General features: G+C 48.4%; 1 protein-coding gene across 1 annotated transcript; it reads right to left on the bottom strand.

Annotated features, from left to right (window-relative positions):
• Positions 1-5,128: 5,128 nt before the first annotated feature.
• On the bottom strand, positions 5,129-23,295 carry LOC139396487 (asparagine-rich protein-like; the record flags this gene model as incomplete). Its single annotated transcript, XM_071143510.1, has 9 exons — positions 5,129-5,680; positions 10,795-10,965; positions 20,052-20,271; positions 20,512-20,628; positions 20,701-20,985; positions 21,562-21,657; positions 21,784-21,888; positions 21,961-22,917; positions 23,044-23,295. Coding segments are annotated over 9 exons (2,755 nt in total), but the record flags the coding sequence as incomplete, so codon positions are not given.
• Between the last annotated feature and the right edge of the window lie 347 nt (positions 23,296-23,642).

Genomic DNA, 23,642 nt, shown 5'->3' with positions numbered 1-23,642 from the left:
CTGTCCTGTGTGTAACTCTAACCCAGCTGTCCTGTGTGTAACTCTAACCCAGCTGTCCTGTCCTGTGTGTATCTCTAACCCAGCTGTCCTGTCCTGTGTGTATCTCTAACCCAGCTGTCCTGTGTGTATCTCTAACCCAGCTGTCCTGTGTGTATCTCTAACCCAGCTGTCCTGTGTGTATCTCTAACCCAGCTGTCCTGTGTGTATCTCTAACCCAGCTGTCCTGTGTGTATCTCTAACCCAGCTGTCCTGTCCTGTGTGTAACTCTAACCCAGCTGTCCTGTCCTGTGTGTAACTCTAACCCAGCTGTCCTGTCCTGTGTGTAACTCTAACCCAGCTGTCCTGTCCTGTGTGTATCTCTAACCCAGCTGTCCTGTCCTGTGTGTATCTCTAACCCAGCTGTCCTGTGTGTATCTCTAACCCAGCTGTCCTGTGTGTATCTCTAACCCAGCTGTCCTGTGTGTATCTCTAACCCAGCTGTCCTGTGTGTGTGTGTGTGCGTGTGTGTGTGTGTGTGTGTGGCGCCAGGCTTGGCATAGATCTGGAATGAATAACACCAGGCGGCACCGCTATTAGGGCAGACGGGTGCGTGGTGAGGGTATGTGTGTGTGTGTGTGTGTGTGTGTGTGTATGTGTGTGTGTGTGTGTGTGTGTGGTGAGGGTGTGCATTGGGTGGTGACGTGAAACCTTCAGTGTGATTTACAACTGATGACATGGCCTGAAATGTTGTCCTTTCACACACACACACACACACACACACACACACACACACACACACACACACACACACACACACACACACACACACACACAATGAGCTGGTAAAGGATTGATTTGTGTTGTACAAGTGGTCTCACAAAGTCTGGCAGTGGCAGAGTCTACTGGTTATGCCCAATCAGAGTCTACTGGTTAAACCCAGTCAGAGTCTACTGGTTAAACCCAGTCAGAGTCTACTGGTTAAACCCAGTCAGAGTCTACTGGTTAAACCCAGTCAGTCTACTGGTTAAACCCAGTCAGTCTACTGGTTAAACCCAGTCAGAGTCTACTGGTTACGCCCAGTCAGTTTACTGGTCAAACCCAGTCAGTCTACTGGTTAAACCCAGTCAGAGTCTACTGGTTAAACCCAGTCAGTCTACTGATTAAACTCAGTCAGTCTACTGGTTAAACCCAGTCAGAGTCTACTGGTTAAACCCAGTCAGTCTACTGGTTAAACCCAGTCAGAGTCTACTGGTTAAACCCAGTCAGTCTACTGTTTAAACCCAGTCAGGGTTTAAGGGTTAAACTCAGATAATTATTTTGTCTATTGCTGTACATTTGGGGGGGGGGGGGGGTATATTGATATTTGAATAGTGTGTTATATCGTAGCGTTGTATTGATTATCTTTCTGCTCAGTGATGAGAGATGAAATAATCTATCTAACTAAATCTGGTGCATGTTGTACATGATCCCTGACACATTAATAAATACGTGTGTGTTCTTGCGATCGTGCGTCTGTGTGTGTGTGTGTGTGTGTGTGCGTCTGTGAGTGTGTCTCAGCTGGGAGCATGTGGTCCCAGTTTGAAACTGGGAGTTTCAGTTTGGTGTCTGATTTACTCAACTATGGAGACACAGAGAGAGAGAGAGAGAGAGAGAGAGACAGGGAGAGACAGAGAGAGAGAGAGAGAGAGAGAGAGACAGAGAGAGAGAGAGACAGAGAGAGACAGGGAGAGACAGAGAGAGACAGAGAGAGAGAGAGAGAGAGAGAGACAGAGAGAGAGAGAGAGAGACAGAGAGAGACAGAGAGAGAGAGAGACAGAGAGAGACAGAGAGACAGAGAGAGAGAGACAGAGAGAGACAGAGAGACAGAGAGAGAGAGTCAGAGAGAGAGAGAGAGAGAGAGAGACAGAGAGACTGAGAGACAGAGGCAGAGAGACAGAGGTAGAGACAGAGGTAGAGGTAGAGGGAGAGAGAGGTAGAGGTAGAGAGAGAGGTGCATGTGTGCCAGTGAATATAGGTATAGGCCAGACAGTTCTACAGCTTTAGCTGGCGGAATCCAGACCTTACCCACAATGGTCCTGGGATTAACAGCTGGTAGTGAATGGAGAATATCTGAGGAGAGAGAGAGTCAGGATGAAGTTCATCCTGATCTAAGGCAAGTTTTATAATGTGGCCTCTATTGGTTCATGTTAATATTAGGAGGGATAAACTGATCCTAGATCTGGGCCTATGGTCCTATATCTACTCGGAGTGGTATGATGCATGCCGTCTCATAATGCCGAGGTACCAGGAGGCGTACTCAGGGCGCCACGGCAGAATCATTGCCGCCACACCAAAAGAAACATCCCATTTCTACCAAACATAGTTTAAATAAAGTTATTTTAAAAATTTAAAAAGCACATTCACTTTTCTTGGTAAATAGATCATCTGTCTGGGTTCAACACAGTTCTGCAGGTTATTTAGGTCTGTGAGTTGTGGCAGGCAGGCAGCAAGTCAAGAAACACAGCCTGCCTGTTATCACGTCATGGATCCATATCTGTCCTCCAGGACAGCCGAGACAAGAGGTTCCAACACCTGGAGATTCTGGAGTTGTGTTGGGACCTGAGGCCTTTGGTGTGTTGGGACCTCAGGCCTTCAGTGTGTTGGAACCTCGGGCCTTCGGTGTGTTGGGACCTCAGGCCTTTGGTGTGTTGGGACCTCAGGCCTTCGGTGTGTTGGAACCTCAGGCCTTCGGTGTGTTGGGACCTCAGGCCTTCGGTGTGTTGGGACCTCAGGCCTTCGGTGTGTTGGGACCTCAGGCCTTCGGTGTGTTGGGACCTCAGGCCTTCGGTGTGTTGGGACCTCAGGCCTTCGGTGTGTTGGGACCTCAGGCCTTCGGTGTGTTGGGACCTCAGGCCTTCGGTGTGTTGGGACCTCAGGCCTTCGGTGTGTTGGGACCTCAGGCCTTCAGTGTGTTGGGACCTCAGGGCTGCGTTCTCTAGTGAGGATAAACACCTGGAGATTCTGGAGGCCTTCGGTGTGTTGGGACCTCAGGCCTTCAGTGTGTTGGCACCTCAGGCCTTCAGTGTGTTGGGACCTCAGGCTGCGTTCTCTAGTGAGGATAAACACCTGGAGATTCTGGAGGCCTTCCGTGTATTGGGACCTCAGGCCTTCAGTGTGTTGGGACCTCAGGGCTGCGTTCTCTAGTGAGGATAAACACCTGGAGATTCTGGAGGCCTTCGGTGTGTTGGGACCTCAGGCCTTCAGTGTGTTGGGACCTCAGGCTGCGTTCTCTAGTGAGAGGATAAATCCATTTTAACCTGACCCTCCCCTCCAGGCAGTTCTCCAAGCACCAGAGGCTGCTGTGCTGCAAGAGTGGCCCTCTTACAAGCAAACATGTGCCAGTTGGAGCATTCAAGGTATGGCATGAGCGTGACAATCTTTTGAAGAGAACATTTTAGGCCAGTGTTGCCCAAATCGGTTTCCTGTTTCCTACCACTATGTTGGCTCTACTTTAATTTTGTAAATCTTTTTGTTTTTCATGTACTTCAAGGGGTTGTAACAGCTAACGGCAATGACAAAGATTCAAAATTTAATGAGTGGGGGCAGTCTACCCTCTTCCTTAGCCAGCTGGCAGCAATCACACTGATGATACCAGTGTCTTCCATTAATTGTGGGAGGGACTTCTCTGCAATGAAACGTGTAAGAACATTAAAATGTGAAATTAGGTCCTGTTTGTCCCTCTCTCTCTCTCTCTCTCTCCCTTCTCTTCTGATTCTTTCTGTTATTCCAGGTCAAAACAGATTTGAGGATCCGCCTCCAACAACGGCTCATCAAGGAACTCAATCTCTCTTTTTTTTAAAGCCCAGAAGAAGAATAAAGTGCTCAGGACAACGACTGTAAACTATGAACTGGGTTGTTGTCAGGACAACGACTGTAAACTATGAACTGGGTTGTTGTCAGGACAACGACTGTAAACTATGAACTGGGTTGTTGTCAGGACAACGACTGTAAACTATGAACTGGGTTGTTGTCAGGACAACGACTGTAAACTATGAACTGGGTTGTTGTCAGAACCTGAAAGAGATTTCCAATTTCCTAACCTTTTGTGATGAATGTGAGTTAGTGGGCTCTAATTCATGTTCAGTCAAATGTTCCTCTGTTCATTTTGTCAAGATAAACTTTTTTTTTCTTTTTCTTTCTGTGTTTCTTTAGATAGAAATTAATAAAACCAAAAGCTTACCTTGACTTGGAAGAGTTCCAGTGTTACATAGCCATTGCTAGCTAGTTAACATAGCATCCCTCTCTGTTTGAGTAGGCTAAAGTAGCTAGCTAACATAGCATCCCTCTCTGTATGAGTAGGCTAAAGTAGCTAGCTAACACAGCATCCCTCTCTGTTTGAGTAGGCTAAAGTAGCTAGCTAACATAGCATCCCTCTCTGTTTGAGTAGGCTAAAGTAGCTAGCTGCATTCGCTAGCTAAGTAAGTGAAAGTGAAAACAATACAACAAAATATAACTAGCTCTCTCGGTTCTTCATTTCTGAATAACTGTATTTCTTAAAAACTGTTAAGTTAATTTCTTTCTCTGAGTCAACTACTCACCACATTTTATACAATACAGTGCTAGCTAGCTGTAGCTTTCACTACTAGATTTATTCTCTGATCCTTTGATTGGGTGGAGAACATGTCAGTTCATGCTGCAAGAGCCCTGATAGGTTGGAGGACGTCCTCCGAAAGTTGTCATAATTGCTGTGTAAGTCTATTAAAGGGGGTGAGAACCATGAGCCTCCTAGGTTTTGTATTGAAGTCAATGTACCCAGAGGAGGACGGAAGCTAGCTGTCCTCCGGCTACACCATGGTGCTACCCTACAGAGTGCTGTTGAGGCTCCTGTAGACCTTAATTACAAAACAATGTGTTTTAATCAATTATTTGTTGACGTGAATATATATTTAATTAAATAGGATAACTTTTTTTTAATGTTTCACAATTTTATAAAAATTCACTGAGAAGGTTGGTCCACCCCTCTGATGATTACTGACCCATACACTCACACATACGACACTGAGACTCCAACACACATATTGATGCCACATACACACTTTCACACGCTGCTGCTGCTGCTGCTGCTACTTTGTTTATTATCCTGATTGCCTTGTCACTTTTACTTATTTCCTCAACTACCTCGTACCCATGGACTCGGTGCCGGGTACTCCTTGTATGGACTCGGTGCCGGGTGCTCCTTGTATTGACTCGGTGCCGGGTACTCCTTGTATGGACTCGGTGCCGGGAACTCCTTGTATTGACTCGGTGCCGTGTGCTTCTTGTATGGACTCGGTGCCGGATGCTCCTTGTATTGACTCGGTGCCGGGTACTCCTTGTATTGACTCGGTGCCGGGTGCTCCTTGTATTGACTCGGTGCCGGGTGCTCCTTGTATTGACTCGGTGCCGGGTGCTCCTTGTATTGACTCGGTGCCGGGTACTCCTTGTATTGACTCGGTGCCGGGTACTCCTTGTATTGACTCGGTGCCGGGTACTCCTTGTATTGACTCGGTGCCGGGTGCTCCTTGTATTGACTCGGTGCCGGGTGCTCCTTGTATTGACTCGGTGCCTGGTGCTCCTTGTATTGACTCGGTGCCGGGTGCTCCTTGTATTGACTCGGTGCCGGGTGCTCCTTGTATTGACTCAGTGCCGGGTGCTCCTTGTATTGACTCGGTGCCGGGTACTCCTTGTATTGCGCCTCATTGTTATTTTGTGTTACTGTTTACTTTTTTTTAGTTTTAGCAAATTTTTCGTACTTTTCAACTGCGTTGTTGGTTAAAGTTAAGGGCTGGTAAGTAAGCATTCCACTGAGAAGTCTACACCTGTTGTATTCGGCGCATGTGACTAATAAAATGAAATAATGATGAGGTCATCACTGAGGGACCGCTGGAATGGAAAGATGGATGTCAAGACTGTCTGTTCTCTTTTCATTTTCTCCCTCTCTCTCACCCCCCCCCCATCCCCATCTCTCACCCCGCCACCCCCCACCCACCCCCATCCACCCCCCCCCCCCATCCCCATCCCCCTCTCTCACCCCCCCCCCCCACCCCCCCCCCCATCCCTCTCTCTCACCCCCCCCCACCCACCCCCATCCCTCTCTCCCCATCCCTCTCTCTCACCCCCACCCCACCCCCATCCCTCTCTCTCACCCCCCCCCCACCCACCCCCATCCCTCTCTCTTCTCCCCAGAGAAGTCTGGCTTAGTGGCGGTGAGGTTCTTTTAACAAACCTATTTATTTTGGCCTGCAGCAGAAAAGAGACTTCAGCTAGCTGATCATCTGCTTTGAATAGTTTCTAATAAAATAAATAACTTTGTCTGCAAAACCAGGAACCTCAATATTCTAGTGTGTGTGTGACCAAGAGAATCTTTAACCCTCAGGCCTGGCATGGGGTAATTCATAGGTCTGTTATGGGACAAACCAGACTTCCGTACTGACTATCCCGAATCAGGCTTGCATATCTACACTCATATCAGTCTAATCAGTCTAATCACACACACGCACATGCGCACACACACACACACACACGCACGCACGCACGCACACTAATTTCCCCAGGAATTCAACTAACACTGAAAGAACTTTCAAGTTCAAGTTCAACTTTCAAGTTCCTTGAGTGCAATGCAAACCAGTGGCACACACCCACACAGTCTAAACCCAGTCTAAACCCAGTCCAAAGCCAGTCTAAACCATAACAAAGGGACACATTATAGGCTCCTGTACTAATAAGAGATCTACTGATGTTCACCGGTCCGACAGAGCTATTGCAATATAATAAAGTTACATGCCACTTGTTGCCATTGGAGAGAGAGAGAGAGGAAGAGGGGAGAGAGAGAGAGAGGATGGGAGAGAGAGAGAGGAGGGGAGAGAGAGAGGAGGGGAGAGAAAGAGGGGGGGAGAGAGAGGAAGAGGAGGGGAGAGAGAGAGGAAGAGGAGAGGAGAGAGAGGAGGGGAGAGAGAGAGGAGGGGAGAGAGAGAGGGGGAGAGAGAGAGAGAGGAAGGGAGAGAGAAAGAGGAGGGGAGAGCGAGAAAGAGGAGGGGAGAGCGAGAGAGGAGGGGAGAGAGAGAGGAAGAGGGGAGAGAGAAAGAGGAGGGGAGTGAGAGAGGAGGGGAGAGAGAAGGGGAGACAGAGAGGAGGGGAGAGAAAGAGAAGGGGGGAGAGAGAGGAGGGGAGAGACAGAGGAGGAGAGAGAAAGAGGGGAGAGAGAGAGGAAGAGGGGAGAGAGAGAGGAGGGGAGAGAAAGAGGAGGGGATAGAGAGAGGAAGAGGGGAGATAGAGAGAGAGAGAGAGAGGGGGAGAGATAGAGAGGAGGGGAGAGAGAGAGAGAGAGGAGGGGAGAGATAGAGACGAGGGGAGAGATAGAGAGGAGGGGAGAGATAGAGAGGAGGGGAGAGATAGAGAGGAGGGGAGAGATAGAGAGGAGGGGAGAGTGAGAGAGGAGGGGAGAGTGAGAGAGGAGGGGAGAGAGAGAGAGAGGAGTGGAGAGAGGGAGAGGAGGGGAGAGAGGGAGAGGAGGGGAGATAGAGAGGAGGTGAGAGAGAGAGAGAGGAGGGGAGAGAGAGAGAGGAGGGGAGAGAGAGAAGAGGGGAGAGAGAAAGAGGAGGGGAGAGCGAGAGAGGAGGGGAGAGAGAGGGTAGGAGAGAGAGGAGGGGAGAGAGAGGGGAGGGGAGAGAGAAAGAGGAGGGGAGTGAGAGGAGGAAGAACTGAGATGAGAGAAGAAGAAGAGGGAGTAGAGAGATGAGAGAAGAATAGGAGGAAGAAGAGAGATGAGAGAAGAAGAGGATGGAGTGGAGATATGGAGAGATGAAGAAGAGGAGGGAGAAGAGAGATGGAGAGAAGAAGAGGAGGGAGTAGAGAGATGAAGCGAAGAAGAGGAGGGAGTGGAGAGATGGAGAGAAGAAGAGGATACGTACATGTTGACTGGAGATGTTAATAATTGCAGAACTGGTTCCATCTGCAAACTACAACCAACACACAGCCACAACACAACCAACACACAGCCACAACACAACCACAACACAACCCACACACAGCCACAACACAACCAACACACAACCACAACACAACCCACACACAGCCACAACACAACCACAACACAACCCACACACAGCCACAACACAACCAACACACGACCACAAGACAACCCAACCCACACACAACACAACCAACACACAACCACATCACAACCAACACACAGCCACAACATAACCACACACAGCCACAACACAACCAACACACAACCCCAACACAACCAACACACAGCCACAACACAACCAACACACAACCCCAACACAACCAACACACAGCCACAACACAACCAACACACAACCACAACACAACCAACACACAGCCACAACATAACCACAACACAACCCACACACAGCCAAAACATAACCACAACACAATCACAACACAACCACAACACAACACAACCCACACACAGCCACAACACAACACAACCCACACACAGGCACAACACAATCAACACACAGCCACAACATAACCAAAACACAACCAACACACAGCCACAACATAACCAAAACACAACCCACACACAGCCACAACATAACCACAACACAATCACAACACAACCACAACACAACCCACACACAGCCACAACACAACCCACACACAGCCACAACATAACCACAACATAACCACAAACACTATGGTTAGAAGGTTAGGGACCAAAAGCAAACCAGATTTAGAAATGTTTGCTTTGAATAAATTATTTTAATTTTGTGAACTACTGGTTAGGGCTCGGCGATACTACTGGTTAGGGCTCGGCGATACTACTGGTTAGGGCTCGGCGATACTACTGGTTAGGGCTCGGCGATACTACTGGTTAGAGCTCGGCGATACTACTGATTAGGGCTCGGCGATACTACTGGTTAGGGCTCGGCGATACTACTGGTTAGGGCTCGGCGATACTATTGGTTAGGGCTCGGCGATACTACTGGTTAGGGCTCGGCGATACTACTGGTTAGGGCTCGGCGATACTACTGGTTAGGGCTCGGCGATACTACTGGTTAGGGCTCGGCGATACTACTGGTTAGGGCTCGGCGATACTACTGGTTAGGGCTCGGCGATACTACTGGTTAGAGCTCGGCGATACTACTGGTTAGGGCTCGGCGATACTACTGGTTAGGGCTCGGCGATACTACTGGTTAGGGCTCGGCGATACTACTGGTTAGGGCTCGGCGATACTACTGGTTAGAGCTCGGCGATACTACTGGTTAGGGCTCGGCGATACTACTGGTTAGAGCTCGGCGATACTACTGGTTAGGGCTCGGCGATACTACTGGTTAGGGCTCGGCGATACTACTGGTTAGGGCTCGGCGATACTACTGGTTAGGGCTCAGCGATACTACTGGCTAGGGCTCGGCGATACTACTGGTTAGGGCTCGGCGATATTACTGGCTAGGGCTCGGCGATACTACTGGCTAGGGCTCGGCGATATTACTGGTTAGGGCTCGGCGATATTACTGGTTAGGGCTCGGCGATATTACTGGTTAGGGCTCGGCGATATTACTGGTTAGGGCTCGGCGATACTACTGGTTAGGGCTCGGCGATACTACTGGTTAGGGCTCGGCGATACTACTGGTTAGAGCTCGGCGATACTACTGGTTAGGGCTCGGCGATATTACTGGTTAGGGCTCGGCGATACTACTGGTTAGGGCTCGGCGATATTACTGGTTAGGGCTCGGCGATATTACTGGCTAGGGCTCGGCGATACTAATTGGAATATTCCAAATGTCTGTATCACAAGAATCACCTTTTATTTCTTCTTTCTTATGACGGCCTCTTGTTCTCAAGTTGTCTTTTTGGTCTCATCTTCTTCTGTGCCCTCACACCAAGCCCCTCCCCCTGCCACTCACACCAAGCCCCTCCCCCTGCCACTCACACCAAGCCCCTCCCCCTGCCACTCAAACCAAGCCCCTCCCCCTGCCATTCACACCAAGCCCCTCCCCCTGCCCCTCACACCAAGCCCCTCCCCCTGCCCCTCACACCAAGCCCCTCCCCCTGCCCCTCACACCAAGCCCCTCCCCCTGCCCCTCACACCAAGCCCCTCCCCCTGCCCCTCACACCAAGCCCCTCCCCCTACTATTCACACCAAGCCCCTCCCCCTGCCACTCACACCAAGCCCCTCCCCCTGTCACTCACACCAAGACCCTCCCCCTGCCACTCACACCAAGCCCCTCCCCCTGTCACTCACACCAAGCCCCTCCCCCTGTCACTCACACCAAGCCCCTCCCCCTGTCACTCACACCAAGCCCCTCCCCCTGTCACTCACACCAAGCCCCTCCCCCTGTCACTCACACAAGCCCCTCCCCCTGTCACTCACACCAAGCCCCTCCCCCTGCCTCTCACACCAATCCCCTCCCCCTACTCCTCACACCAAGCCCCTCCCCCTGCCTCTCACACCAATCCCCTCCCCCTACTACTCACACCAAGCCCCTCGCCCTGTCACTCACACCAAGCCCCCCCCCGTCACTCACACCAATCCCCTCCCCCTGCCACTCACACCAAGCCCCTCCCCCTGCCACTCACACCAAGCCCCTCCCCCTGCCACTCACACCAAGCCCCTCCCCCTGCCACTCACACCAAGCCCCTCCCCCTGCCACTCACACCAAGCCCCTCCCCCTCCCACTCACACCAATCCCCTCCCACTCACACCAATCCCCTCCCACTCACACCAGGCCCATCCCACTCACACTCCCACTCAAACCAAAGCCCCTCCTCCTGCCACTCACACCAAGCTCCTCCCACTCACCCCAGGCCCCTTCCCCTGCCACTCACCCCAGGCCCCTCCCCCTGGATGCAGTCTATCACAGTGCCATCCGTTTTGTTACCCATGCCCCTTATACCACCCACCACTGCGACCTGTATGCTCTCGTTGGAGGGCCTCTGGCTCACTGACCCCAGGTCATGAGTTCCAGTCACTGGCTTCAGGTCATCTATGAATCTTTGCTAGGTAAAGCTCACAGCTCAATGGTCACGATAACAACACCCACCCGTAGCACGCGCAACAGCAGGTGTATCTCACTGGTCATCCCCAAAGCCAACACCTCTTTGGCCACCTTTCCTTCCAGTTTTCTGCTGCCAGTGACTGGAACGAATTACAAAAATCGCTGAAGCTGGAGACTTTTATATCCCTCACCAACTTCAAACATCAACTATCTGAGCAGCTAACCAATCGCTGCAGCTGTACATAGTCCATCTGTAAATAGCCCACCCAATCTACCTACCTCATCCCCATACTGTTTTTATTTACTTTGCTGCTATTTTGCACACCAGTATCACTACTTTACACACCTTCATCTGCTCATCATCATCTGCTCATCTATCACTCTGGTGTTAATTTGCTAAATTGTAATTACTTGCTCCTATGGCCAATTTATTGCCTTACCTCCTCACGCCATTTGCAGACACTGTATATAGATAGTCCCACCCCCTGCCACTCACACCAAGCCCCTCCCCCCTCCCCTCACACCAGGCCCCTCCCCACTCCCCTCACACCAAGCCCCTCCCCACTCCACTCAAACCAACAAAGAAGAGAGACCACTTCTTCTTCTCTGACAAGAGGTTTCAACTCGCTATTTGCATTTTGAGGTTTTGTCCAACATAATCAGTGATATGGACACATTATCTTACTGTAGTAGACAATATCTTACTGTAGTAGACAATATCTTACTGTACTAGACATTATCTTACTGTAGTAGACATTATCTTACTGTACTAGACATTCTTACTGTACTAGACATTCTCTTACTGTACTAGACATTATTTTACTGTACTAGACATTATCTTACTCTAGTAGACATTATCTTACTGTAGTAGACATTATCTTACCGTACTAGACATTATCTTACTGTAGTCGACAATATCTTACTGTAGTAGACATTATCTTACTGTAGTCGACATTATCTTACCGTACAATACATTATCTTACTGTAGTCGACATTATCTTACCGTACTATACATGATATTACTGTAGACATTATCTTACTGTAATAGACATTATCTTACCGTAGTAGACATTATCTTACCGTAGCAGACATTATCTTACTGTAGTCTACATTATCTTACCGTACTAGACATTATCTTACCGTACTAGACATTATCTTACTGTACTAGACATTATCTTACCGTACTAGACATTATCTTACTGTAGGAGACATTATCTTACCGTAGTCTACATTATCTTACCGTACTAGACATTATCTTACCGTACTAGACATTATCTTACTGTAGTAGACATTATCTTACCGTACTAGACATTATCTTACTGTAGTAGACATTATCTTACCGTAGTAGACATTATCTTACTGTAGTAGACATTATCTTACTGTAGTAGACATTATCTTACCGTAGTAGACATTATCTTACCGTACTAGACATTATCTTACTGTAGTAGACATTATCTTACTGTAGTAGACATTATCTTACCGTAGTAGACATCTTACCGTAGTAGACATGATATTACTGTAGACATTATCTTACTGTAGTAGACATTATCTTACCGTAGTAGACATTATCTTACCATAGTAGAAGACACGTTAACCTTTCTAGCCTTCTTAGGTCTCAACTTCTCAAATTGTACTCAGAGCAGACGGACGAGTTATTGTGACAGGGTAGGAACCAAAGTGATGTTCAGTGTTTCCTAGGGGACCCTGTAATCTAGAGCAAACACTACTAAAACGACACAATCAATGAACATTGATTCTGGAAAAGTGCAGTATTGCAATACCATGTAGCGCAGTGGTGGAAAAAGTACTCAATTGTCATACTTGAGTAAAACTAAAGATACCTTAACAGAAAATGACTCAAGTGAAAGTCACCCAGTAAAATACTACTTGAGTAGAAGTCTAAAAGTATTTGGTTTAAAATTTACATAAGTATCAAAGGTAAAAGTTTTTAAAAAATGTAAAAATAAATCCTTATATTAAGCAAACCAGATGGCACAATGTGGTAATTTATTTTTATTTACGGAAAACCTGGGGTTCGCTTCAATTTACAAAATACATTTTAGTTTAGTGAGTCCTCCAGATCAGAGGCAGTAGGGATGACCTGGGATGTTCTCTGTTTAGTGAGTCCTCCAGATCAGAGGCAGTAGGGATGACCAGGGATGTTCTCTGTTTAGTGAGTCCTCCAGATCAGAGGCAGTAGGGATGACCAGGGATGTTCTCTGTTTAGTGAGTCCTCCAGATCAGAGGCAGTAGGGATGACCAGGGATGTTCTCTGTTTAGTGAGCCTGCCAGATCAGAGGCAGGAGGGATGACCAGGGATGTTCTCTGTTTAGTGAGTCCGCCAGATCAGAGGCAGTAGGGATGACCAGGGATGTTCTCTGTTTAGTGAGTCCGCCAGATCAGAGGCAGTAGGGATGACCAGGGGTGTTCTCTGTTTAGTGAGTCCGCCAGATCAGAGGCAGTAGGGATGACCAGGGATGTTCTCTGTTTAGTGAGTCCTCCAGATCAGAGGCAGTAGGGATGACCAGGGATGTTCTCTGTTTAGTGAGTCCGCCAGATTAGAGGCAGTAGGGATGACCAGGGATATTCTCTGTTTAGTGAGTCCTCCAGATCAGAGGCAGTAGGGATGACCAGGGATGTTCTCTGTTTAGTGAGTCCTCCAGATCAGAGGCAGTAGGGATGTTCTCTGTTTAGTGAGTCCTCCAGATCAGAGGCAGTAGGGATGACCAGGGATGTTCTCTGTTTAGTGATTCCTCCAGACCAGAGGCAGTAGGGATGACCAGGGTTGTTCTCTGTTTAGTGAGTCCTCCAGACCAGAGGCAGTAGAGATGACCAAGGATGTTCTCTGTTTAGTGAGTCCTCCAGATCAGAGGCAGTAGAGATGACCAGGGATGTTCTCTGTTTAGTGAGTCCTCCAGATCAGAGGCAGTAGGGATGACCAGGGATGTTCTCTGTTTAGTGTGTCCTCCAGATCAGAGGCAGTAGGGATGACCAGGGATGTTCTCTGTTTAGTGAGTCCACCAGATCAGAGGCAGTAGGGATGACCAGGGATGTTCTCTGTTTAGTGAGTCCTCCAGATCAGAGGCAGTAGGGATGACCAAGGACGTTCTCTGTTTAGTGAGTCCTCCAGATCAGATCAGTAGGGATGACCAGGGATGTTCTCTGTTTAGTGAGTCCTCCAGATCAGAGGCGGTAGGGATAACCAGGGATGTTCTCTGTTTAGTGAGTCCTCCAGATCAGAGGCAGTAGGGATGACCAGGGATGTTCTCTGTTTAGTGAGTCCTCCAGATCAGAGGCAGTAGGTAGTAGGGATGACCAGGGATGTTCTCTGTTTAGTGAGTCCTTCAGATCAGAGGCAGTAGGGATGACCAGGGATGTTCTCTGGCAGTGAGTGAATTGGACCATTTTCCTCTCCTGCTAAGCATTCAAAATGTAACTTTTAGGTGTCAGGGAGTAAAAATGACATTATTTTAAGTAAAAGTAAAGTAAAGTTTTTACACCACTGATCACTAGCAGCATTTTAGCCACAGACTGTCTAGTTTTATAAATGTGCAATAAGAATAAAACACAACTATATAAGATATTGTGGTATTATTACATCAAATGTAAAATCGGCCATTTAGTTTGAGTATTTGTTTTATCACCCAGCCCTACTGCTAAGATAAGATCTAAGATAAGCTAAGATCTGACCCCGGTTCGATTCCAGGCTGTATCACAACCGACCGTGATTGGGTGTCCCAATGGGCGGCGCACAATTGGCCCAGCGTCGCCCTGGCCGGGGATAGGCTCTCATTGTAAATAATAATTTGTTCTTAACTGGCTTAAATGAAGGTTAAATAAATAAAACATTTTTTTTTTTAAATGAACAGTCAGCCTCCCAAAGAACTGTGATGTGACAGGATGAATTTATTGTACAAAGATGTTTAATCATCGATATACCCCTCTCTCTCTCTCTCTCTCTCTCTCTCTCAAACATCACGACAACAACAGGCATAGAACGTTGCCCAGTGCATTCTGTCTCCACCCCCTTGCTGTGACCCCATTGGCTAATTTCTAAAACAAAACACACAATCGGCCAGAACAACAGAACCATGACACCATTGTGACACGCCCCTTGCCGCCCTCTATCTAACGCCAACACTGTCAGAACAGACACTGGCAAACAATACAATGACAAAATGGAATCCTCTCTGTACCCCCAGGGGGTGCATATGAGTGGGTACGACCTACAGTGACATCACCCTTTCTGACTATTTTTCATGGGGGAAAGATGTTTTTCTATGGGGGAAAGATGTGTGGGTGTGTTTAGCGGGGGTAGAGAATAACAAGGGAGTTGGAGAGGGCACTGGGAGGGTGAGGGGGAGTGTATGGGAGAACCACTCGTGGCGCCTGTGGTCGGGAGGGGGGGGGGTGAGGAGGAGTGGGCCTTTCCAAGATCCACCACATCAGAGTCAGAGAGCAAGAGAGAGAGACAGACAGAGAGGGAGACAGAGAGAGAGAGACAGACAGAGAGAGAGGGAGACAAAGAGAGACAGCGAGAGAGAGAGAGACAGCGAGAGAGAGAGAGAGAGAGAGAGAGAGAGAGAGAGAGAGAGAGAGAGAGAGAGAGAGAGAGAGATACAGTGAGGGAAAAAAGTATTTGATCCCCTGCTGATTTTGTATGTTTGCCCGCTGACAAAGAAATGATCAGTCTATAATTTTGGTGGCAAAACCTTTGTTGGCAATCACAGAGGTCAGACGTTTCTTGTAGTTGGCCAACAGGTTTGCACACATCTCAGAAGGGATTTTGTCCCTCTCCTTTTTGCAGATCTTCTCCAAGTCATTAAGGTTTCGAGGCTGACGTTTGGCAACTCGAACCTTCAGCTCCCTCCACAGATTTTCTATGGGATTAAGGTCTGGAGACTGGCTAGACCACTCCAGGACCTTAATGTGCTTCTTCTTGAGCCACTCCTTTGTTGCCTTGGCTGTGTGTTTTGGGTCATTGTCATGCTGGAATACCCATCCATGACCCATTTTCAATGCCCTGGCAGAAGGGAAGGAGGTTCTCACCCAAGATTTGACGGTACATGGCCCCGTCCATCGTCCCTTTGATGCGGTGAAGTTGTCCTGTCCCCTTAGCAGAAAAACACCCCCAATGCATAATGTTTCCACCTTCATGTTTGACGGTGGGGATGGTGTTCTTGGGGGTCATAGGCAGCATTCCTCCTCCTCCAAACACGGAGTTGAGTTGATGCCAAAGAGCTCCATTTTGGTCTCATCTGACCACAACACTTTCACCCAGTTGTCCTCTGAATCATTCAGATTCATTGGCAAACTTCAGACGGGCATGTATATGTGCTTTCTTGACATGTGTTTTTTCTGGATTTGTTTGTTGTTATTCTGTCTCTCACTGTTCAAATAAACCTACCATTAAAATGATAGACTGATCATTTCTTTGTCAGTGGGCAAACGTACAAAATCAGCAGGGGATCAACTACTTTTTTCCCCTCACTGTAGAGAGAGATGAAGACAGACAGACAGAGATAGAGACAGACAGAGACAGACAGACAGAGATAGAGACAAACAGACAGAGATAGAGACAGACAGACAGACAGAGTCTCGGTCGCTGTCTGTCGGTCTCGGTCTGTCTGTCGGTCTCTGTCTCTCTACCGGTCTCTGTCTCTCTATCGGTCTCTGTCTCTTTCTCTGTCTCTCGGACTCGGTCTCTCTCTCCCGGTCTCGGTTTCTCTCTATATGTCTCTGTCTCTCTATCGGTCTCTGTCTCTCTCTCTCAGTCTCTGTCTCTCTATCGGTCTCTGTCTCTCTATCGGTCTCTGTCTCTCTATCGGTCTCTGTCTCTCTATCGGTCTCTGTCTCTCTATCGGTCTCTGTCTCTCTCTGTCTCTATGTCTGTCTCTCTATGTGTGTCTCTTTCTGTCTATCTGTCTGCCGTGTTCTAATCCATTACAACAGGATCCGTAACAGCAGGATCCATTACAGCACTTTGCAACGCTTTACAGCGTATCACAAGACAACACTGTCTCTCTTTCGCTCCCTTTCTCTCCGTCTCGCTATCTGTTGTGTTGTAATCCGTTACAACTGGATCCATTACAGTAAATTACTGTATGTTATGGTCCATACTGGAGATATCTGGGTTAAGAGAGTACATTACAGTAAATTACTGTATGTTATGGTCCATATTGGAGATATATGGGTTAAGAGAGTACATTACAGTAAACTACTGTATGTTATGGTCCAAACTAGAGATATCTGGGTTAAGAGAGTACATTACAGTAAATTACTGTATGTTATGGGCCATACTGGAGATATCTGGGTTAAGATAGTACATTACAGTAAATTACTGTATGTTATGGTCCATACAGGAGATATCTGGGTTAAGAGAGTACATTACAGTAAATTACTGTATGTTATGGTCTATACTGGAGATTTATGGGTTAAGAGAGTACATTACAGTAAATTACTGTATGTTATGGTCCATACTGGAGATATCTGGGTTAAGAGAGTAAATTACAGTAAATTACTGTATGTAATGGTCCATACTGGAGATATCTGGGTTAAGAGAGTACATTACAGTAAATTACTGAATGTTATGGTCCATACTGGAGATATCTGGGTTAAGAGAGTACATTACAGTAAATTACTGTATGTTATGGTCCAAACTAGAGATATCTGGGTTAAGAGAGTACATTACAGTAAATTACTGTATGTTATGGTCCATACTGGAGATATCTGGGTTAAGAGAGTACATTACAGTAAATTACTGTATGTTATGGTCCATACTGGAGATATCTGGGTTAAGAGAGTAAATTACAGTAAATTACTGTATGTAATGGTCCATACTGGAGATATCTGGGTTAAGAGAGTACATTACAGTAAATTACTGAATGTTATGGTCCATACTGGAGATATCTGGGTTAAGAGAGTACATTACAGTAAATTACTGTATGTTATGGTCCATACTGGAGATATCTGGGTTAAGAGAGTGCATTACAGTAAATTACTGTATGTTATGGTCCATACTGGAGATATCTGGGTTATTACAGTAAATTGTTGTTCAACCCACCTAATGCTGCAGCCCTTTTTACATTGTGAGATGAACCTTGAAACAGGGATTCTGATGGAACTGTGGTTGGAACAACACATTCTGATACCACAACAACACATTCTGATACCACAACAACACATTCTGATACCACAACAACACATTCTTATACCACAACAACACATTCTGATACCACAACAACACATTCTGATACCACAACAACACATTCTGATACCAGAGTTTGATGACAGGGCATTTTTCTTCTATTTAAAACGTTACCCTGGTTAGAAAGCCCATGGTACTAGTTTAGACAACACACACACTAACAGTAAAGAACCATTTTCCCTCCCTCTCTCCCTCCCTCCCTCTCCCTTCCTGCCACCCTCCCTCCCTCCCTCCCTCTCTCCCTCTCTCTCCCATTCCTGCCACCCTCCCTCCCTCTCTCTCCTTCCCTCCCTCCCTCCCTCTCTCCCTCTCTCTCCCTTCCTGCCACTCTCCCTCCCTCTCTCTCCTTCCCTCCCTCCCTCCCTCTCTCCCTCTCTCTCCCTTCCTGCCACCCTCCCTCCCTCTCTCTCCCTCCTGCCCTCCCTCCCACCCACCCTCCCTCCCTCCCTCCATCCCTCCCTCCATCCCTCCCATGATTTAAACATACAGAGACAGGAGGGTTAATACAAGTACATGGAAACAATTTTCCAATCTCCATAATCCCTCTTAAATCTTTTTTTTTCTCCAAATCTCTCTTCTGTCCCGCCCTCCCCTCTGTCGTTCCCGATATTGTTTCTATTTACTTTGGGGTATTTTTAGTCAGTCGTCATGCTGGAGAATTGACGTTCTCTGGCAGTGAAACAATTTACTGTTTTCACTTTCCGTCCAGAGAGTTGTGTATGTGAGAGAGAGAGAATGTGTATGTCGCTGGTTGATCTTCAGAGAACAAGACTTGATTTTCTATGACCCAAACCCGTTACATTGTCACACCACCGGTACTTCTGGGTCCAGTTATACCGGTTCTTGAGTTCCAACAGGACAACATTCCAGGTTACCCAGTCCAGCCCGATCCAGTCCAGTCCAACACGATCCAGTACAACCCAGCCCGATCCAGTCCAGCCCAACACGATCCAGTCCAGTCCAACACGATCCAGTCCAGCCCAACACGATCCAGTCCAGCCCAACACGATCCAGTCCAACCCAACACGATCCAGTCCAGCCCAACACGATCCAGTCCAACCCAACACGATAAAACCCAGCCTAACATGATCCAGTCCAGCCCAACACGATCCAGTCCAGCCCAACACGATCCAGTCCAGCCCAACACAATCCAGTCCAGCCCAACACGATCCAGTCCAGCCCAACACGATCCAGTCCAGCCCAACACAATCCAGTCCAGCCCAACACGATCCAGCCCAACATGATCCAGTCCAGCCCAACACAAACCAGTCCAGCCCAACACGATCCAGCCCAGCCCGATCCAGTCCAACCCAACACGATAAAACCCAGCCTAACATGATCCAGTCCAGCCCAACACGATCCAGTCCAGCCCAACACGATCCAGTCCAGCCCAACATGATCCAGTCCAGCCCAACACAAACCAGTCCAGCCCAACACGATCCAGCCCAGCCCGATCCAGTCCAACCCAACACGATAAAACCCAGCCTAACATGATCCAGTCCAGCCCAACACGATCCAGTCCAGCCCAGCCCGATCCAGTCCAACCCAACACGATAAAACCCAGCCTAACATGATCCAGTCCAGCCCAATACGATCCAGTCCAGCCCAACACGATCCAGTCCAACCCAGCCCAACACGATCCAGTCCAACCCAGCCAAACACGATCCAGTCCAGCTCAACACGATCCAGTCCAGCCCAACACAATCCAGTCCAGCCAAACATGATCCAGTCCAGCCCAACACGATCCAGTCCAGTCCAACACGATACAAGATGAAGAGATGGTTTGGAAAGACAGTGATTGAGATGGAGGGGTGGAGAGGGGAGTTTGGAAAGAACAAATGATGACAAAGAAAGATGGATAAAAAAGAGACACGAGACACCAGGTCGTTCCTGTCAGACACCAGGTCGTTCCTGTCAGACACCAGGTCGTTCCTAACAGACACCAGGTTGTTCCTATCAGACACCAGGTCGTTCCTGTCAAACACCAGGTTGTTCCAGTCAGACACCAGGTTGTTCCAGTCAGACACCAGGTCGTTCCTGTCAGACACCAGGTTGTTCCTGTCAGACACCAGGTTGTTCCTATCAGAAACCAGGTCGTTCCTGTCAGACACCAGGTTGTTCCAGTCAGACACCAGGTTGTTCCAGTCAGACACCAGGTTGTTCCAGTCAGACACCAGGTTGTTCCAGTTAGACACCAGGTTGTTCCTATCAGACACCAGGTTGTTCCAGTCAGACACCAGGTTGTTCATATCAGACACCAGGTTGTTCCTGTCAGACACCAGGTTGTTCCAGTCAGACACCAGGTTGTTCCTGTCAGACACCAGGTTGTTCCTGTCAGACACCAGGTTGTTCCTGTCAGACACCAGGTTGTTCCTGTCAGACACCAGGTTGTTCGTGTCAGACACCAGGTTGTACAAGTCAGAAACCAAGTTGTTCCTGTCAGACACCAGGTTGTTCCTGTCAGACACCAGGTTGTACAAGTCAGACACCAGGTTGTTCCTATCAGACACCAGGTTGTTCCTGTCAGACACCAGGTTGTTCCTGTCAGACACCAGGTTATTCCTGTCAGACACCAGGTTGTTCCTGTCAGACACCAGTTTGTACAAGTCAGACACCAGGTTGTTCCTATCAGACACCAGGTTGTTCCTGTCAGACACCAGGTTGTTCCTGTCAGACACCAGGTTGTTCCTGTCAGACACCAGGTTGTTCCTGTCAGACACCAGGTTGTTCCTATCAGACACCAGGTTGTACAAGTCCGACACCAGGTTGTTCCTGTCAGACACCAGGTTGTTCCTATCTGACACCAGGTTGTTCCTGTCAGACACCAGGTTGTTCCTGTCAGACACCAGGTTGTTCCTGTCAGACACCAGGTTGTTCCTGTCAGACACCAGGTTGTTCCTATCAGACACCAGGTTGTTCCAGTCAGACACCAGGTTGTTCCAGTCAGACACCAGGTTGTTCCTATCAGACACCAGGTTGTTCCTGTCAGACACCAGGTTGTTCCTGTCAGACACCAGGTTGTTCCTGTCAGACACCAGGTTGTTCCTGTCAGACACCAGGTTGTTCCTGTCAGACACCAGGTTGTTCCTGTCAGACACCAGGTTGTTCCAGTCAGACACCAGGTTGTTCCAGTCAGACACCAGGTTGTTCCAGTCAGACACCAGGTTGTTCCTGTCAGACACCAGGTTGTTCCTATCAGACACCAGGTTGTTCCTGTCAGACACCAGGTTGTTCCTGTCAGACACCAGGTTGTTCCTGTCAGACACCAGGTTGTTCCTGTCAGACACCAGGTTGTTCCTATCAGACACCAGGTTGTACAAGTCAGACACCAGGTTGTTCCTGTCAGACACCAGGTTGTTCCAGTCAGACACCAGGTTGTTCCAGTCAGACACCAGGTTGTTCCTGTCAGACACCAGGTTGTTCCTGTCAGACACCAGGTTGTTCCTGTCAGACGCCAGGTTGTACAAGTCAGACACCAGGTTGTTCCTGTCAGACACCAGGTTGTTCGCGTCAGACACCAGGTTGTACAAGTCAGACACCAGGTTGTTCCTGTCAGACACCAGGTTGTTCCTGTCAGACACCAGGTTGTTCCTGTCAGACACCAGGTTGTACAAGTCAGACACCAGGTTGTTCCAGTCAGACACCAGGTTGTTCCTGTCAGACACCAGGTTGTTCCTATCAGACACCAAGTTGTTCCTGTCAGACACCAGGTTGTTCCTATCAGACACCAGGTTGTACAAGTCAGACACCAGGTTGTACAAGTCAGACACCAGGTTGTTCCAATCAGACACCAGGTTGTTCCTGTCAGACACCAGGTTGTTCCTATCAGACACCAGGTTGTTCCTGTCAGACACCAGGATGTTCCAGTCAGACACCACGTATTTTCTGTCAGACACCAGGTTGTTCCTATTAGACACCAGGTTGTACAAGTCAGACATCAGGTTGTTCCTATCAGACACCAGGTTGTTCCTGTCAGACACCAGGTTGTTCCTGTCAGACACCAGGTTGTTCCAGTCAGACACCAGGTTGTTCCTGTCAGACACCAGGTTGTTCCTATCAGACACCAGGTTGTTCCTATCAGACACGAGGTTGTTCCTGTCAGACACGAGGTTGTTCCTGTCAGACACCAGGTTGTTCCTGTCAGACACCAGGTTGTCCCTGTTAGTCACAAAGTTGTTCCTGTCAGACACCAGGATGTTCCTATTAGACATCAGGTTGTTCCTATCAGACACCAGGTTGTTCCTGTCAGACACCATATTGTTCCTGTCAGACACCAGGTTGTTCCTGTCAGACACCAGGTTGTTCCTGTCAGACACCAGGTTGTTCGTGTCAGACACCATGCTGTTCCTATCAGACACCAGGTTGTTCCTGTCAGACACCATGTTGTTCCTGTCAGACACCAGGTTGTTCCAGTCAGACACCAGGTCGTTCCAGTCAGACACCAGGTTGTTCCAGTCAGACACCAGGTTGTTCCAGTCAGACACCAGGTGGTTCCAGTCAGACACCAGGATGTTCCAGTCAGACACCACGTATTTTCTGTCAGACACCAGGTTGTTCCTATTAGACACCAGGTTGTACAAGTCAGACATCAGGTTGTTCGTGTCAGACACCAGGCTGTTCGTATTAGACACCAGGTTGTTCCTGTCAGACACCTGGTTGTTCCAGTCAGACACCACGTATTTTCTGTCAGACACCAGGTTGTTCCTATTAGACACCAGGTTGTTCCTGTCAGACACCAGGTTGTTCCTGTCAGACACCAGGTTGTTCCTGTCAGACACCGAGTTGTTCCTGTCAGACACCAGGTTGTTCCTATCAGACACCAGGTTGTTCCTATCAGACACCAGGTTGTTCCAGTCAGACACCAGATTGTACCAGTCAGACACCAGGTTGTTCCTGTCAGACACCAGGTTGTTCCTATCAGACACCAGGTTGTTCCTGTCAGACACTAGGTTGTTCCTATCAGACACCAGGTTGTTCATATCAGACACCAGGTTGTTCCTGTCAAACACCAGGTTGTTCTTATCAGACACCAGGTTGTTCCCGTCAGACACCAGGTGGTTCCTGTCAGACACCAGTTTGTTCCAGTCAGACACCAGGTTGTTCCTGTCAGACACCAGGTTGTTCCTGTCAGACACCAGGTGGTTCCTGTCAGACACCAGTTTGTTCCAGTCAGACACCAGGTTGTTCCAGTCAGACACCAGGTTGTTCCTGTCAGACACCAGGTGGTTCCTATCAGACACCAGGTTGTTCCTGTCAGAACATTAACTTACCCTGTTCTCTCATGTTGATTGGATGTCCATCCGCCCCCACTCTCAGATTTGATTGGATATCCTTCCTGTTTTGCCCTGTCCTGGGGTGTCCTCGGATGGGGCCACAGTGTCTCCTGACCCCTCCTGTCTCAGCCTCCAGCATTTATGCTGCAGTAGTTTATGTGTCGGGGGGCTAGGGTCAGTTTGTTATATCTGGAGTAC

The sequence above is a fragment of the Oncorhynchus clarkii genome, unplaced genomic scaffold (genome assembly GCF_045791955.1).
Source record: "Oncorhynchus clarkii lewisi isolate Uvic-CL-2024 unplaced genomic scaffold, UVic_Ocla_1.0 unplaced_contig_5005_pilon_pilon, whole genome shotgun sequence".
Taxonomy (NCBI): domain Eukaryota; kingdom Metazoa; phylum Chordata; class Actinopteri; order Salmoniformes; family Salmonidae; genus Oncorhynchus; species Oncorhynchus clarkii.
The sequence above is the reverse complement of the archived record's forward strand: the minus strand, read 5'-3'. Positions and strand labels throughout refer to the sequence as shown.